Source organism: Cricetulus griseus, assembly GCF_003668045.3.
Source record: "Cricetulus griseus strain 17A/GY chromosome 1 unlocalized genomic scaffold, alternate assembly CriGri-PICRH-1.0 chr1_1, whole genome shotgun sequence".
NCBI classification, from domain to species: domain Eukaryota; kingdom Metazoa; phylum Chordata; class Mammalia; order Rodentia; family Cricetidae; genus Cricetulus; species Cricetulus griseus.
In genome coordinates this window covers 101,161,705-101,179,881 of record NW_023276807.1, presented here as the reverse complement: position 1 = coordinate 101,179,881, position 18,177 = coordinate 101,161,705, and the positions used below count along the sequence as shown (strand labels likewise).

The window sequence follows — 18,177 nt, the reverse complement described above, 5'->3', positions numbered from 1 at the left end:
TCATCTACTCCCCTCTCCTGGGAACCTCTGGTCTCTTCTTTCCTGTACAGATGATTCTTTTAGATACCTACCCCAGTCAGTCAGGAGCAACAATTTGGGCTCTATAGTTTGGGGGAAATCAGGAGTTTCCTAGGTCTTTCCATGTAGCTCTTCTCCAGTTCATCTGTAGGGCCCCATCCCAAGTTAGTACTCAGATCCTCATGCTTGTGAGACGAATATTTTATTGAGTTACCTCTCCAGTTCTTTTCTGAAATTTGTTTTGGTTTTTTGTTTTGTTTTGTTTTTGTTTTTTGAGACAGGGTTTTCTCTATGTAGCTTTGGAGGCTGTCCTGGCACTCACTCTGTAGACCAGGCTGGTCTCGAACTCACAGAGACCGGCCTGCCTCTGCCTCCCAAGTACTGGGATTAAAAGCCCAGCTTTTTTTCTGATTTTTTAAAGAAGACATTTCTAATTAGTTATATGTGTATGTGTGTGGGGGGGGGTTATATACAATGTGAGTGCAGGCACCTGTGGAAGCCAGAAGAGAGCATCCGATTCCACAGAGCTGAAGTTACAGGGTGAGAGCTACTTGACATAGGAGCTGGGCACTGAATTCAGGTCCTCTGCAAGAGCAGTGTGTGCTCTTAACTGTGGCTGTCTCTTCAGCTCCTCCTCCTGGTTTCTTTTTCTCACAGTTAAAACAAATTTATTTATGAAAAATCATAAGCATTACATACAACTCAGTCTCTATGTGGCAGAGCAAAAACCAAACAACTATGCTTAACAGCTCTCCTCCCTTACAACTCGTAAAGCTTAAGTCTGGCAGAGCTAGTGTTCCTCACAGCAGCGATTCTCAGTGTGGTTTCTGCTGGTACCAGGCATCAAATTCAGGGTCTGGTGTGTAGTAGACAAGTGCTGTGCAACCGAGGCACACCTTCAGCCCTGAGGCTTTTTTTTTAACAAGCAGAAAGAGCCAAGGAATTCCATTTTGAGAATATAATGAGTGACAGGTGACAATTACACGACATGATCTGAACAAGGCTCTTATAAGCTAAAACACATTTCACCTTGATAAAATATCGATCCATAATCAAATCAGTAAGATTTCAATGAGGTTATTAGATTTTCCAGACTAGTGAACAAAAGAGGTGGCCTCTGCAGCCTCCCTGTGGACTTTATCTCTCTAGCATTCCCATGCTAAGCTCCTGCTGTGGTTTGCTGCCATGGGGGTAGGGGTGGGGTGCACTTGTCCAGAAAAGGACACAGGTTGTCTCTGTTAGAACTAGCAGGACCTTGACATGAAAACCTATGGCAATAACCCTGAGGACAGGTCCCTTAAAAAGCTGGGTCAGAGGGAACACTAGGTGAAAGCCACTTTAGTTAAGAAGGTTAAGGTAGTGATGTGCTTTCAGGACACCAAGAACAGACACTCCACAAATTATGACTGAAAGTTATGGCAGAAAAGATCTTTTGACTAAAGCAGAGAAGAGTATAAAAACATTTGCAAATGGAAAATGAGTTGGGAGTAAATGAATTGACAGGATTACTGGACTCCAACCCTAACCAGGTTTCAGGTGTCCAAAACCTTGCGGTCTTGCTCATGCTTCTTCCGTACTTCCATGGTCTAGAGATGCAGGTTTATAAGTCTTTCTGTGGAAGCTAACTCTGCTGACACATTCCTTTAGAGAACTATTCTCCTTAGATTGCCCCCAAGGTTCCAGCTTTCCTTTGTGTGGCTCCTTAATTGCAAGGACGAGACAAACTTGCTGGTTCCTGACAAGAGCCTGGAATCTGTGTTGCTTCAGTTGTCAACTCAAAGGGTTATAACCTCAGTGGAATTCCTCAAGGTCTGTAACTTGAGTGTCCTGAACACAGTCTGGCCTTTTGAAGCACTCCCAGGTAGGGTCACACAGGAAGACTTTCTGGCTGGTTCTTGGTCAGTGAAGCCTTACGTTCATTATCTTTAGTAGCAGCTGGAAATTCGACATTCATTTTATTTGCTGAAAGCACAGAGTATGTGTCTGACCCCTTCAGCCACATAGTAGCATGACTTTCAGGGCCATGGGGCTGGCCTTGCTGCCTGCCAGGAGTACAGGGTACAGTCTTCCTCTGCCCTTTTTGTGTCAAGCTGCTTCAGTTCTTTAAAGCAGCTCTTTTTTTTTTTTCCACAATAAATTTATCAATTTTATAAATTTTGTTAAAATGAGCCCCATGAAGCCTCATAAAGTTTGGTGTAGTGACTGGAATCCTTTTACTGTTCCCAATTTTGGGTAACCTGTCTGTGCATGCAGACTTTTTTGAATCTTTGTTGCCATTTATTTCACTTTTTCCTGAGGAAGCTGTCTTCTGGACTCTGGTCTGGCAGAGAAAGAATTCTTGTAGGAGTTTCTGAGGATTCTTGTAGGAATTCTTGGTTTTCCTGCTTTTCTTGATTCTGGAATGTAGTAGGATCACTTCTTTTTACCTTAGAATGATCCTGGGAGTTAGGAATTCCATGGCCTGTCTTGCACTTACTCCGCATTTTGATGGCCTGACTAATGGGTTCCCTCTCAGCTTAATATCTCAGTCTCATCATGGCAGGAGAATACAGAAGGCTGCTTTTCATCCTGATTTTTCTTCTTGCCTTGTTTCTGGATTCAGGTGGGCCTTCAGGGCTCTTAACAACTTGTCTGCCCTCAGGTTAGTCTGGAGACCCAGCCTTGAGGGAGAGGGGACATTCTATAATCCCAGGGACACCCAGAAAACAGCCAGACAACTCAAGTAGCATGGTTCAGAACTGGCGCCTGAGGCATTGACAAGCCAACTTTTATATTCAGTTGAAGTGAAGATGCCTCTTTCTGATATCTTATGACTGCTTTCATTATGTCCTATCAACTTTAGTATATTGTATTTTCATTTTCATTCTGGTTTAGGTATGTTTTGAGTTTCTTCATGACTTCAGTGACCAATTCATTATCCAACAATACATTGTTTAATTTCCATCAGTTACAACACATTCTACAGTGTCTCTTGATTTGTCTTATTTCACTGATTGGATAGAATACAATGGATTATTTCAACTTTGCTATATTTGTTAAGACTTGCTGTGTCCTAACAGGATAACTGATTTTAGAGAAAGCTCCATGGGCTGTGGGGAATATGTATTTTCAAGTGTTTTGATAGGATGTCTGTATATATGTGTGATGTCCATTTGCCTTGTGATGTCACTTATTTCAGATGTTTTTCTGGTTTTTCAGGGAATCACCTGCTGTGAGAGTGAGCTGTTGAAGTCACCCACTGTTGTGCTGGAGTTAATCTGTGACTTTATGTCTTGCTGTATTTGTTTAATGAAACCAGATGTTCCTGTGTTTGGCTCCTATGTTTAGAACTGCAATGTCCTTGTAATGAACTGTCCCCTTGGTCAGTAGAATGTAACCTTCTTTATCTCTCTCTTTTAAAATTTTTACTGTTATTCATTTGTTTGTTTTTGAGACAGGGTTTCTCTATGTAGCAGCCCTGGCTGTCCTGGAACTCACTCAGTAAACCAGGCTGGCTTCAGACACACACTCTGCCTCCTGAGTGCTGGGATTAAGGTGTGCCCCACCACTCTGGCTTTTTTTTTATTAGTTTAGGCTTGAAGTCTGCTTTGTCAGTGATGCTTGCTTGCTTCTCTTTTCCATTTGTGTGGGATACCTTTTCCATCCATTCTCTCATGCTAAGGTAGCATCCATCTTTTATGTGAGATGTGTTGGGTTTTTTTTTTTTTGAAGACAATAGATGTATCCTGATTTTTAATTCAATAGCCTGTGTCTTTTGACTGGGGAATTGAGACCATTAATAATTATTTTTTGAAAGTTATGTATTAAGTCCTGTCATTTTGTTGATGCTGTAGTGTTTGAGTGTTTATTTTCCTACTCCTTACTTATTCAAATGTTGATAATTCTTTTCTGTGGCCTCATGTACATACTTGTTTTTCTCTTCAAGCATTTTCTGTAGAGATGGCTTGCTGGTCATGAATTCCTTTAACCTGTTTATAGTGTGTAAAGTTTTCATCTTTCAATTAAGAGAGATAGCTTGGCTGGGTATAGTAGTCTGGTTTGATGGTTGTCTTTCAGAACCTGAAATAAATCATTCCAAGCCCTCCTGGTGGTGTATGGGAGACTTTTCCCCGGGGGATGCAACATACACACATCTATTCACTGTAAAAGGGGAACTCATGGTAGACCAAAGTCTTGACTGCACCAAAGTCCAAGTTGGTGAGCCAATGAGTTTTTCCTTGGGTAGGGATGAGAGGTTACTTATAGGAGCAAGGATGACTCAAGGATGATATATTACCAAAAAGGTCCTTTGGTGAGCTTAATTAGGTTGAGGGCTCATGAAAGTTGAAACTCTGGAGATCTTTGCATAAATTATAGGCAGCTCAACAGGTTCAAGAATCTCCTCTTGGGGCTGGAGAGATGGCTCAGAGGTTAAGAGCACTGGCTGCTCTTCTAGAGGTCCTGAGTTCAATTCCCAGCAACTACATGGTGGCTCACAACCATCCATTATGAGATCTGGTGCCCTCTTCTGGTGTACAGATACACATGGAAGCAGAATGTTGTATACATAATAAATAAAATCTTTTTAAAAAAATCTCCTCTCCCCAGCTAAGTTGGCCAGTTGTTTACTGGAGGCCTTTAAGAACCTTTCTTCTGGAGTTAATGAACTTTCTCCTCCTTCCTTAAGGGAATGTTTTAGTTTGGAGGAAACTGCTATATAAAGTATGTGTTGAGAAATCTGACATTCTCATGGGTCTGCCTTTATACACAACTTGTCTCTTGTATGGCCATTTTCTTCTCTGGTTGTATGGCCATCTTGAACTTGGTCTCCAGTAGCCATGGCAAGTAGAACAGAATAATATAGTACTGCCCAGGCCAATGGTAAATGGTAATGGAGTTATGATACTCCTTAGTAGATGGAGGCGGCAAGGGTCACAAGGTTCTCAGTTACTCCTCCTCCTCTGCTTTAAGTTATCTTGGGAGGTGCTGAAGCAAATGGGAAGTTAACTGAACCAAGTAGCCTGGGATGGAACTTCCATGAGGTTGTTATCCGTGATGGGGTAGAGCTTTGTGATGATTATGTTGTTTGGGGGAGGAGGGTCACCCAACCTCCCACAGCAAACTTCTCACCCATGCTTTGTATGTAATAAATTCATTGGTTCACCAAGATGGACCTTGGGTAGAATCATTACTTTGGTCTGTCCTTGGTGCCCCTCTGGGGCTCGGGGCTGGGTCACACCTCCCCAGGAAAGAACAATGTCCAGGGGCTTCTTTATCACACTATTTTTTTTCTGGTCCTGTCTGTTGGACATTCTGAATGTCTCTCATTGTATGGATTACAACCTTCTTTTCCTAGTTTTGGGAAAGTTTCTCTTAAGATCTTATTTAAAATGTTTTTGATGTCTTTAGAAGTCTTGCCTGCATTCCTTTTAAAGTATTGCTTGTACTTCATTGTCTTTGTCCTTGCTGGGATGTTCCAAGTCCTCTTCTTTGTCTTCAAATTCAGATATTCTATCCTTTCTTTGGATCCATTCTGTTGGTGAGCCTTTCCACTGAGCTTTATGCTTAACTTACTTTTCATTTCCAGGATATCAGGGTTTTTTTTTTTTTTCCAATGTTTATTTCTTGAATTCCTCTTTCAAATCTTGTATTGGCTTGCCTATTTCATACATCTGTCTGTGCTCTCCTGGAACTGTGGAGTTTATTTATAACTTCTTCTTTTTTCTTAGAGGATGCAATCATTCTTTTGAGTTCTTTGTATGGGATTTCATTTGATTCACTCTTGGTGGAGGCCACTGCTATAAGATGATTAGTAACTTGGGGGAGTGATGTTGCCTTTGTTTTCATGTTACTTGTAGTTTTGTTTTTAAGGACAGGGTCTCTCTGTATAGCCCTGGCTGTCCTGGCACTCGCTCTGTATGCCAGGCTGGTCTTGAGCTCATAGAGATCCGCCTGCCTCAGCCTCCTGAGTGCTGGTAGTATAGGTATGTGCCATCACTGTCTGGCTTGCATATCTTGAGTTCAGTCATTGGCTGAGTTTTTTTTTTTTTTTAAAAAATACTATCTCTTATTCTTTCAGAGAGAGTTTTTGAATTGAATGGGTTGTTCTGGTTGTGGTGACATTTTCCTCAATTAGACATGTGGTCAGGGCAACGGGCATGGTCCCCCAGTATTCACTTGCTATTAGACTATTATCTGCAAAAAGTCACTATTAAAGATGAAAGCCTGTGGTGTAAGTGCAGTCATAGTCAAAGAATCCTCCGAAAGCACTGACCACTTAGGAAGAAAGGGCCACTGGTAGTGGTGTAATAACTGTATTAGTGACTCTGGGGTGGAAAGGAAAAACAAAAACCCAGGGAGAGGCTAACGGTTGGTACTGAGTTAACAGAAAAAGTGGGGGAGGGAAATATGCAAAGAGGGAATGGTTAAGGGGCAAAGTAGGGGAGGCGAGGCAGCCTTAGCTAAAAGTTGGCTGGACAGAGCGTGTGTAAAGGTATACAGTCCAATGATGAATGACATTCCCAGTCTTGAGAGGCCACAGGGGTCACCACCCATAGGCCAGCCTGTGTTCTTAGTGAGAGGATGATGGAAAAGGAAAGAGGAGGCAGGAATTAAAAGGAGAGGTTTGAAGGAATACAGAGTGTGAATGCACTCTAGCCTGTGTCCGTTAGGAGTGGCAGCCTAACTTCCACTTTGGTGGCCTCTGCATAGTCTGTTTTGAGTCACCTGATTGGCTCTCACATCTGCCACTCTTGAACATTCCCCCTGCTACCACGTATGTGCCCACACTGCTTTGGAGGCCTTTGCTGCCTGTCTGCATCCCACTCACAGTTTGTTACATCTTCACGCCAATGCCCACGGGCACCACACAGCGTGTCACACTATTGTGCTTTGGGGGGGGGCACTTTTGTCTCCCCTCCCCTTGCTGTGTATCTGCAGTTGCTCAACTTCTCTGCACTACACCATCTCTTTCACTCCGTGGATCACTGAAACACTTGGTCTCTATGGTGTAAGTCCATTTTTTTGTTGTTGTTCTGATATCTTTGCTGGTCTAATCTGTCATCTCACCCAGCATCTCATTGTACTCTATGTGTGCCACGTGCAATCGTCAAGATGTACATGCAAATGTGTGTGCATACCTGCAGAGGCCCCACATGGATGCTGAATGGCTTCCTCAAGCACACGCCACTTTATATGTTGGGGTACGGCTTCACAATTGAACCTGAGCTCACCAGTCAGCTAGTCTAGCTAGCCAGCTTGCTCTCTGCCCCGCCGGCACCCGTCTGTTACCTCAGTGCTGGAATTACAGGTGGCTGCCATACTTGCCTGGGTTTCATGGGTTCTGGGGACCCAACCTCTGATCCTTTTGCTTGCATGGTGAGTGTTTTATCTACTGACCATCCCCCCAGGCTCCTCCATTTACTTTACCACCCCAGGAAGGATTTCGAGTTTTGCTTGGGAGAACCAATCTGCCTGCTGCTGTGACCCTACCAAGCCAGCTTTCATGGCAGCCCCGCCTTTTCCTTAGAAACATATTTCTTACTCAGAGGAGCTGTCACACAGGGATCAGAGTGACAGTCAATTATCACAGTCAATCTTTCTAAAACACTGTGTTGCTATTACGCCCTGTTCAGAGCTCTGCTGGTCCATTCCTGGTTCTTTGTATCTCTCTTTGCTTCAGCATGCAGGCCTTTGTCTTCTCTGGATTGTGTGCAGTGTGACTTGTTCCCTCCCTTGCCCTCTGAGTTGGTCCATCACAGGGTTACCTCTCATGTTCACAGTGACCACCTATCCAGGGATGGAGCGGGGCTGGAAAGACTCTTTCTGGGGCCCAGTTAGAGCTTGTGGTGTTAAGCTTCAAGGCAGATGGGGAGCCCTGGCTCTGGTGTCTGCAGTGCCCAGCCCCACCACTTCCCTCACCTGGAAACCTCTTCTCCACCCATGGCTCAGAAGTCAGTGATCTGAGTTGCCTGGCAACAGAACAGTAGATGTTGCCTAGGCCACAGTTGTCAGGCACCATGGAACTCACCAACCTTTCTTTATGGAGAGCTGTGGGGTTCATGTCCTGGTGCCTCTACCTAGACATGTCTAGGAATGAAGGATAGGAGGTGCTGCTGGTGGCTTTTGTGTGACTTGTGAGGCAGATCTGGGTCCATTCAGTACTATGGCTATGGTGGTACAGGGTTGTCTCCCCTCTGGTCAGCTGTTGGTGTCCCTCTGTCCATTGAGACCTATCCCTTCAGGCCTTCTCCCTCCTCGCTCCAGACTCACCTTTCACAGCTTAGTAACTGAGCAGAATAGAGCCCCACGCTTCCATCCCTCACCCACCCCTCATGGCCGTCACCTTCATTAGCCACAGACAGACTCTGCGACAGGGCTGTGGAAAACTCCAGAGCCAAGGTTTTTATTATGGTCAGAGGTGCTTGCTCAGTTTCCCCTGGGAAGAGGTGCATCCCAGCTCTGACAGAGACTGGTGCTTCCCTGCCCCGCTCCTCCCCCTTCCCCCATTTCTGGAGTGGACATTGTAAGGCATTTCACACTTGGTGCTTTCATTTTTTTTAATAAAAAACCAGCCCTGGAGTAGAAAGAAAGGCCCTGCAATGAACTTTCCAGACCAAACTGAAGGGGACGGGTTGCAGTCAGAGGGTCTAAGGGACATGTTTCATTTCTAAGGTTGGCAGAGGTCACTAGAAGGGGTACAAGAACAGGGCCAGGGCACAGCTGAGAGGAGGCCAAACTCAGACAGGCACACCCTGTCTTCATCATTCTTCACCTTCACACACCATAGAAATTTAAGCAAAATAGCTATTTTATATATATTTATATATCATGTATATAAATTAGGCAAATAAAGATGTCAGGAGTGCTGAGATGAGGCACCCTGATGTCGCCTAAGGACAAGGTGGGAGGCCAGGAGTCTGGAGTCTGGGTCACCAGCCCAGGCTGAGTGAAGGGTTTGTTCCTTATTGCTGATTTGGGGGCCTGGTTCTGGGTGGGAAGCACCTATGGGTCCTGCCTTTCCTCCCTTCTTGACTTCTGGGGGCTGGGGCACTGTCCCAGCATGCAGCATGGCCAAGGCCTGGCAGGGACTGCCGCTGCTGTCAGCCCACATGGGGGCTGCCTTCAACTGCCTTCCTACTCCTACTATGGGCTGTCCCTGCAGGGACCCCACAGAACTGCCCGAACAGCCCCTGCAGGTCAGGCAGGCTTCCCGATGTCTCTGTGTCTGCTGGGCTCCTGGAGCTTGGGCAGCACAGATACAAAGCCTTGTGTGTTAGGGGTGCTCCCACTCAAAGGGGCCTGGCTTCCTTAATTCTTACAAAGAGCATTTCCTGTCAGGACAGTTGGTGGCAAGAACACACACTTGGAAATCGAGTCTTCTAAGTGATGTGCTTAAAAATAGTTAAGTTACTAAACCTCATCGTTAGAAAGAAATGGAGATTTTTCTTAAAAAAGTCAAAAGAGCCTCCCTAGGAGGGGGTAGCTCCTCCCTGGGTTGGGGTTAGAGACCTGAGCAGCCCATGGCCCAGCCAGCCGGCCTGAGTTGGGGTAACTGGGAACAAGGGTGCCCATGGGGCCCAAGTCAATGATAACGGGCTGGCGACCTGGGGGCTGGAGAAAACCCAGGTCAGCCCTTACCCCTTCTAAGGTGGGAGCCCCCTTTTAGGAAAAAGGTGTGTGTGTGTGTGTGTGTGTGTGTGTGTGTGTGTGTGTGTGTGTGTGTGTGTGTTCAGTACTAAATTGGGTGCATTAAAAAGAAAAGGCTGAGGGGGCTATGCAGGCGCCTGTATTTGCCACCCTTTAGGAAAAAGGTGTGTGTGTGTGTGTGTGTGTGTGTGTGTGTGTGTGTGTGTGTGTGTGTGTGTGTTCAGTACTAAATTGGGTGCATTAAAAAGAAAAGGCTGAGGGGGCTATGCAGGCGCCTGTATTTGCCACAGGGGTGGCTCAGAAGATGTTGGGGCACATGTGCCAGTCCTTCTTCTCCTTGGCCTCCCAGTAGCCGCCCTTGTACATGCAGGCCATCTCCCCGGTCAGCGGGTCCAGCCTCTTCTCGAACCACAGGGGCACATGGGATTCTGACTCCTTTTCTGCTTAACAGGCACAGCGGGTGGGGTGAGCTGTACGCTGCCCTGGCCAAGCCCGGGGTGCACCCCCCTCCTCACCCACCTCTCCTCATCCGCCCCCCCCTGCTGCCATGCTCTGCTCTGGGCTCACCATCCTCGCCGCCGCAGCCCGCCGCGCACGTCTCCAATCGCCGTCGGCGGGACAGGCGCTGCTTCTCCTCCAGCCGCTGCTTCTCGGTGTTGGCCTCGTCCCAGCGTCCCTTCTCCATCAGTCGCTGGTCGGGCCGCAGGCGGCTGTCGGTGGGCGCTACGCCGTCCTCCTGCTCGTTGAGAGTCAGGGCCAGCTTCGAGAAATAGTACATGTTTTCCGCGTTCTCCCTGCGGCGGCGACGCGGCAGCGTGAGTGGCCCAGGAGGACCCTTCCCTGGCGGGATCCTGCTCACCCCTCAGAAACCCAGCCTGCAAAGCCCACCAGCAGGGTCGGACGCGCCCTCTACAGCCCTCACCTAGCATGCTCACACCTGCAACTGCTTCGCTATGCTTCTCCGGGAATTTCTCTCCCCCCCCCCCCCCGCCCTTTAAATCGGTGTCTCATTTATCAGTCTAAGGTTTTCCCCCATTAGTCTATTTTACTGAGCTCCGGGCACAGCTATGTCGGTTGTAGCGCCTTGGCGATTTTGAATACTCAGGTCAGAGCTGCCTGTGTGTTCACTGGTTGGAGATAAAACTTTCTCTCTCTCTAGGGCTTTTTTGCTTTATTTCGCATTATATTCCTTCCTAGTGGCTAGAGCTGCTTCTTCCTCTGTTTTTCTGCTTCAGCATGGATGCTTGTCTCATTGTTTTTATTCCCTGTTTCTCTGGTGTGATCCATATTTCAAAGCAGCCTGTCACTCACTCCAAGCATGACATTGGCTGAGTCCAGCACTTACCAACCTTCTTGTAATCAAGGTGTATTTGCTGGCTTTCATCACATCTTTTCTGCCCTGTGGATTAGTTTGAAGCCTATTTCTTAAAGGTATAACCATGTTTTTTTGTTTGTTTTTTACTCTGTGTAGTTGCTTTGGAGTCGAACGATAACCCCTGGTGCATTCTTAGTACTTTGAACTGTGCTCAGTGGTCCAGCCTCTGGCAAGTTGCTGATTGCCCACATGGGTTTGCAGCAGCTGGGTGACACTGGCTAGCTAGTGATTTCTATTGTTCAGACTTAATGCTCTTGCTTTTGCTTTCCTTTCCATAATTCCCCACACAGGATGTAACTTGCTCCCTTTCCTTTATTATCACCCTATGCTATCTGTATTTTGAGGCTGTATTGTTAGGTGCAAGGTCTGTTCAAATCGAAAATTCACGGGCCTGGTGACCTATTTGACATTGTCATCAGTACTCCTGATCTCTGTCGTTAAGTTTTTGCTGTAGTTTGCTCTGTGATGCCCTCCAGCTCTGGGGGAGTTTGCTTGGTTGGTGTGTGGACATATCTTTCATCTGTTATTCCTGTCTTTTTATTTTCAAAATTAAAAAAGGATTTACTTATTGTATGTGTATGGGTATTTTGCCTTCGAGCACCATGTACATGCCTGGTGCCATGAATCCCCTGAAACTGGAGTGACAGGCAGTTGTGAGCAGTCTATGTGAGGGCTCCTAACTCTGAGTCATCTCTCCAACCCCACTCTTCACTTTCTTATTCAATTATATCCTTTGTTGGTTAGCTGGGAGTTTTTAAAACTTGTCTCAATCTTATACTGAGACTGGAGCACTTAATGTAATTTCAGGCTGCACACTTTTCCAAAATGCTGGGGAGTTTGGAGTATGGTGTATACCAAGTTATCTTGCGGCTGGGACTTAAGTGTAAATAGGAAGCGCATGTGTGTTTCAGCCGTATCATACAAACAACCTAAGGGTGATTTAGCACAGTGTTGTGAGTGACTGTGACTGTCACAGTGTCATGTTGGAGGATTCACACTCGAGGTGTTTGGTTCCAAGAAGCTACACTGACGCCTCAGGCTTGATTCTGAGACCTTGGTTCCCTTGTTGCTCTGTCCTTTGCACTGCAAGCAAACATGCTTTTCTCTGTCTACAAGAGATGGGGGGTGCGGGCAGGCGGGGGTGGTGGTGGTGGTGGTGGTTACAGAGTGACAGTCTGGGTTGTTCCAGGGCAGTTCTATCAGTGTGCATCCCACTTGGCAGAGATGTTGATGGTTTAAATCTTCAGCCCTGGCCCTTTACTTCATTTTGCTAATCAAATGAACATAAAATGTGTGTGTGTGTCGGGGAGCGGGTTGGCTTTGCATTTCCCCAGTTACTGTTGGGCTTTTTAAAAAGCTGTTTTGGTGTGGTTCTGGGAGCATGCCAGGCAAGAGCTCTCCCTCTGAGCTGTGTTTGCTGACCTGTGTGATGGTTTTTTCACAACTAGTCACACTGTCTTGTGTGAAATTCTTATGGCACATTTCACTATTGGATTTTTTTTCTGTATTTGTTGAACACAAGTTATTTATGTGTTAATTTTAAATCATATTATTTCTATTTTTTCTTTTAAAAATGTATATATCTGCATGTGGGTTCCTGCATATGTGAGTGTGGGTGCCCAAGGGAGCCAGAAGAAGACATCAGATCCCCTGGTGCTGGAGTTGCAGGTGGTTGTGAGCCACTGGACATAGGTGTTGGAACTGAATCCAGGCTCTCTGCAAGAGCAGCAGTCACATCTAACCTTCAAGGCACCTCTCCAGTCCCTGTTTTTGGTTTTTTGAGACAGGGTCTCATTCTGTGGCTCAGGTTGGCTTGGAACCCCACAGTGCAGCCCAGACTTCTAACCTGTGTCGACCCTCCCACCTCACACTCCACAATGCTGGGTTATATTTGTGAATTACTGCTCCCCCCTCTTAAATTATTTTTATGATAAAATACTCTTAATTTGTGGTGCTGGAGTTTGGCCTCATGCATGCTAATCAGACTTTATCCCTGACTTGAGCTATAACCCCAGCTCACTTTCCTCTTTCTGCATTTTGTTTTTTGAGACAGGGTCTTGCTATATGTCCCAGGTTCCCCCTGAACTCAAGACCTTCATGCCTCAGCCTCCTCTGTGCTGGGATCATAAGTGAGCACCCTAGTATTCAGCCTTTTGTTTTTCTTTTTAAATATTTATTTATTTGGTCAGCTTTTATTGTTGTTGTTATTGTTTTGTTTTGGTGTGTGTTTGTTGGTTTTTGAGACAGAATTGTGGTGGCTTGAATGAGAATGGCCCCCATAGGCTCATACTTGAATGCTTGGTTCCTAGTTGGTGGAACTGTCTGGGAAGGATTAGGAGGTGTGGCTTTGTTGGAGGAGGTGTGTCACTGGGGGCGGGCTCAGCCCAGTCTCTCTAGCTCCCTCTCCCTCTCTTTTTGCTTCTCTTCCTCCCTCCCTCTCTTTTTCTGCTTGCCGATGCCTGCAGATCAGGTTGTAAACTCTTAATATCCACTCCAGCCCCATGTCTGCCTGTGAACATGTTCTCCATCATAATGATAATGGACTAACCTTCTGGAACTGTAAGCCAGCCCCAGTTAAATTCTTTCTTTTATAAACTGTACCTTCACAGAAACATGTCATGGTGTCTCTTCACAGCAATAGAACAAAAATGAACAGGATCTTACTATGTACTTATAGCTGGCCAGGAATTTACTGTGTAGACCAGGGTGGCCTTGAACTCACAGAGCTCCCCTGCCTCTTGAGTGCTGGGATTAAAGGTTGCATCACAGTGCTCTGTCTTTGTTTTGACAGTAACCTTTTGCCATGTACAGGTGCTGTGGATGCATTATTGACCTTTTCTTCATACTTTAACATTTTTTTGCCTCAAATTCACTATGTAGCAAGCTGGCCATGAATTTCCTATCATTTTGTCTCTATTTCCCAGGTGCTGGGAATGCAGGTGTGAGCCACCACACCTGGCATAAAGAGTCTTTTAAATTGGTAAAATTCATTGTAATGGACAAAAGTACTCTGGTAGACTTAAGTGTATTAGCATTGCATCTTTTTGTGTGTTATGATACATTTCCATAAGAGCTAGAAGATATAGTTTTACATCCAGAGTGTCACTACTTAACAGTCAGGCAGACTTGATCTCACTGGGAGATGCTATCTGAAGTTAAGTTTTGTTATGATGCAAGGTGTCGGGGAGAGGCTGGTCCTTTTCCTCATGGGACAAAATCTGTCTGTCTCAGACTCATCTTTCCAAAGGATCTGCTATGTGTCTGCCTTGTCTCAGAGATGTATAAACCTGCAAGGACATTTCTGGGCACAGGATTCCAATCTATTACAACCTCAAAGACCTGAGACTCAGTAAGGTGGGTCTTTTCTCTGGCCTTCAAAATGTTCTGAGGTCCTTATTGTTTACAATAAATTGAAGGGCTGGAGCCATAGTTCAATGGGTAAGAGCACTGGCTGCCCTTCCAGAAGACCTGAGTTCAATCCTTAGTACCCACATGGCAGCTCAAAACCAACTGCCTGTAACTCCCCCGTCCCAAGTGATCTGATGCCCTCTTCTGGCCTTTTAGGGTATTGCATGCAGGTGGTGCACAGAAAGGAATGCAAGATACATCCATATATAAAAGAAAAGAAAAAAATTTAAGATAAATTGAAACACTGACTTTTTTTCCCCCTGAGTCAGGGTTTGTAGCCTAGGCTGGCCTTGAACTGGTGATCCTCCTGCCTTATGCCACTTTGATTACAGCAGATTCTAGATAGACATGTTCTTTATCTCTTACCTTGACCATTCTATGAGTTCTTTTGACCCAAGGCCTGTCTTCATCTCTTTACTTTTTTTAATCTGAGAACTTGTACCCTGTGCTGGGACTGAATGAGGGTTTTTATATGCTAAGCACAATGTTGCACTGCCCCTGAGCTGTGTCTGTAACTTCAGGAAAGTGGTTTAAGTTATGTTCCTAGTCTACCTCCTTCCCATTTTTATGCTTCTTTACTTCCCTCATGTGAATCCAGAAAAACCTGTTAGTTTGGTGATGACTGAAGGGTGGAGGTACCCTGCCCCCTTCACCTGCTCCTGCATGATGCCATCTGACTTTCGTTAGGCTCCCGTTATTGCTGAAGACAGCCCTTGGGGTGCAGGATTTCAACAAGTAATATCTTTCTAAGAATCTGGCTGCTGGGGGCCAGGCATAGTGGTACATGACTGAAATCCTAGCACTTGGGAGGTCAAGGCGGGAGGATTACGAATTTGAGGCTTGGGCTACACAGCAAGTCCCAGGCCAACCTAGGCTAAATAGTGACCTGAAGGGAAAAACAAAACAAAACAAAAACCTAAACTGGCTGCTTTAATAGATGTCTCTCCAGTCCAGCCTGTCTCCTTCTGGGACTCTGGGCCAGAAGCACACTCGATACATGGACCTTATGAGGCTCCCAGGGAGTCTGGGAGTGAATTCTGCACATGAATTCATGAGGTGCTCTGGGGCTCCCTTGGGGTGACCGAGGACTAGGCCTCCTACTTCACTTCTCCCTTTTGGTTTCTTGAGACAGTTCCTCACTATTCAGCTCAGGCTGTCTCACTATTCAGCTCAGGCTGTCTCACTATTCAGCTCAGGCTGTCCCACTATACAGCTCAGGCTGTCTCACTATACAGCTCAGGCTGGCCCCAAACTTGCAACCCTTCCCTTTCTACCTTCTGAGTGCCTGGCTCCCAGCTTTTGCATTTATGCAGTGACACATTTCTTCTGATCTATATCCCGAGGATATATTTGCTCTACCCAACCCTGCTGTGGATTCTCTGCCTCAGCTATGTTTCCTTTGTAGATTTTTCTATTTTGTTTTCACTGTGAGTTTCTCAGCCAGTTTCCTGTGAGGGGAAGGTGTCTACCCTGTCACTTTACTCAAGTATCGGCAGAACACTGGCTGCCACTGGATATCATTATGCTCACGTCCTGCTAGGCAGCCACTTTCTGCACTGGGATGATGGCCTCCTGGCCCTGCTCTCTGCTGGACTGAAATCCCCAGACCTCTATGCTCTCTGCAGGTGGGACAGGGGTGGTCCTATGCCTGTCTCCTCCTTGCCCTCTTTTCTCTGCCTCTCTCTTGGTCCCTGACCCCAGCACTGTCTCTCTGGCCTGACTCACGGCAGTGGGTATTTCCTCCACAGCAGCTTGGCGGGCAGTGTCTGGTACACGGTTTTCTGTTTCCCATCAGAGTTGGGACTGCTGGGACTGCTGTGCACGATCTTCGAGCACTCCATCTGCTCATCCCACGAGCCTGACAGCACATAGTGGGCCTTGCCCTGGCTGTCACTCACCACTCCAGTCACCTGTGAACAAAAGCAGGACGCATGAGCACACACTCTGCTCTGGGCCCACGGAGGTTCCAGGAGTGGTCCTAATTACCTTTCGGGCTGCCTCTTTGGAGAAGTAGCTGTAGGGCACGAACTTTAGCTGGCACCGGTCCTTGGTCTTGTGGTTCACAATCTCAATGTCCCCTGACTAGAGAGAGCAGGTGGTGGTCAGCGGCCAGTCCCTAGGCCATGGACCCCATCTCCCCAAGGACCCCCTGACCTGGTCAATCCAGAGCTTGCCCACGATGATGTTGTGCACAGTCGAGGTACTCTTCCTCCACACGTAGTGATTGCCACTGGCCTGGAATTCTAGGTGGATGGCACCTGGAGGCCAGACAGGTCAGAGGTCATGGGTCCCTCACTGGGCTCTGACCAGACCACCCACAGGCCCAGGGTTAAGAAACAGGGGATCATCTGGGAAGCTTTGAGGGGATGGGGTATACACTAAGAGATCAGTGGGCAGTGCAGCCTCCCCTGGGGGCCACAGCTGGCTTTTAGATGTACAAAGCCCTCTTTCTGAAGCCATATATTGGGAACCCCAGGCCCCAGCTCACCAAGTGGCATGATGGAGATGTATTTCCCCCGGAACTTGCTGGCGATGGTGATTTCCTGCCAGAGGCTCCAGCCATGCTTAGAGAACACATGATGGGCAGCAGACGGTGGGTGGTGACTCACCTGGGACAAGACCAGCTGGATGTGAGCATAGCTAGACACAGACCCAGCCAGGGAAGGACAGCCTGCCCTATGTCCAGGCTCCATCCCATGTATCCTAGGAGTGGGTTCAGGCCACTACTCCTCTTAGTGACTCTGATCCAAGGTAGGTCCCCAGGAAGCACAGTGGCCCCGGGTGGAAGAGCAGCCTGTCACTATCCACCCTGGGCTTGCCCAGCCCATGGGGTGTGGCATGGGTGAGGCCCCCGCCTGCCCTTGGCAAACAGTGGGGCAGGGGAAGTAGAGTCTGTGCCCAGGAATTGGAAGGAGCTGCTTTCCTCATGTTTCTGGGCCCTCCTCGTTTAACCCTTACCACAGGTGGTGATCTGAAGGAGGAGGACCCCCATAGGCTCATGTGTTTAAACGCTTGGAGCTGCTGGGGAAGGATTGGAAGGCGAGGCCTTGTTCAAGGAGGTGTGTCACTGGGGATGGACTCTTGAGGTTTCAAAAGCCCATGCGGTTCCTGGTTAGCTCTTTCTCTGTTTCTGCCCCATGTTGTGGATCAAGATGCGAGCTCTCAGCTGCCACTCTGGTCACCTGCCTCCCTGCCCTTGCTCCACCCCATAAGCTCTACGCCTCTGTTGTATAAACTCTAATCTGTAATTGTATGCCATACTAAACTTTTTTTCACAATGTTTTATCACAGCAATATAGAAGTAACTAAGATGCCATGTGTCTGGCAGGTGCATGTAGTTTGGGCTAGCTGCAAATAGCTGCACGGGTTGGGGACAGACTGCAGAACTTTATTAACTAAAGGAAAGAAGCTGGTCTGACTTTAGAGTGGGAGTTGTATCAGTGAGCTGCCATGGACCTTGTGTGTCCCCTACATAAGAGCCCCCAGTACCACAGAACTTCTCCCTCTTATGCCACAGAACACTCCTGACTGCTCCCCTGCTCCCAGGGTACCTGTCTGCTGTCCTATATAGAGTGGCAGTGCCGTTGCCTCTTCATGGTGCCCCCTCCCAATTCCACAACAGCCAGCTGGGCCAGCTGGGCTCTGTCTGGCCCAGCCTCCTCACTCTACAGGGTGCCTCATAGTCTCAAGGCTGAGCCTTGTCCCTGCATTCCCTCAGGGGTTCAGTGAGTCCAATGCTCCCCCATGAT

General features: G+C 47.0%; 1 protein-coding gene and 1 pseudogene across 3 annotated transcripts in view; both read right to left on the bottom strand.

Annotated features, from left to right (window-relative positions):
- Positions 1–1,578: 1,578 nt before the first annotated feature.
- Positions 1,579–8,450, bottom strand: LOC113832284 (annotated as a pseudogene).
- A 1,492-nt stretch (positions 8,451–9,942) lies between these two features.
- The window catches only part of Osbp2 (oxysterol binding protein 2), a 144,645-nt gene continuing 136,410 nt past the window's right edge, over positions 9,943–18,177 (bottom strand). For 2 of the 3 annotated variants that reach the window (XM_035452725.1, XM_027387292.2), the window contains exons 9-14: positions 16,917–17,037; positions 16,583–16,686; positions 16,415–16,510; positions 16,154–16,338; positions 10,213–10,439; positions 9,943–10,085 (exon numbers count right to left, since the gene is read on the bottom strand). In XM_035452725.1, the coding sequence (XP_035308616.1) occupies positions 9,943–10,085; positions 10,213–10,439; positions 16,154–16,338; positions 16,415–16,510; positions 16,583–16,686; positions 16,917–17,037 (876 nt within the window). Of the gene's footprint in view, positions 10,089–10,212; positions 10,440–16,153; positions 16,339–16,414; positions 16,511–16,582; positions 16,687–16,916; positions 17,038–18,177 lie in introns of all 3 variants that reach the window. The other variant, XM_035452726.1, reaches the window with a different exon arrangement.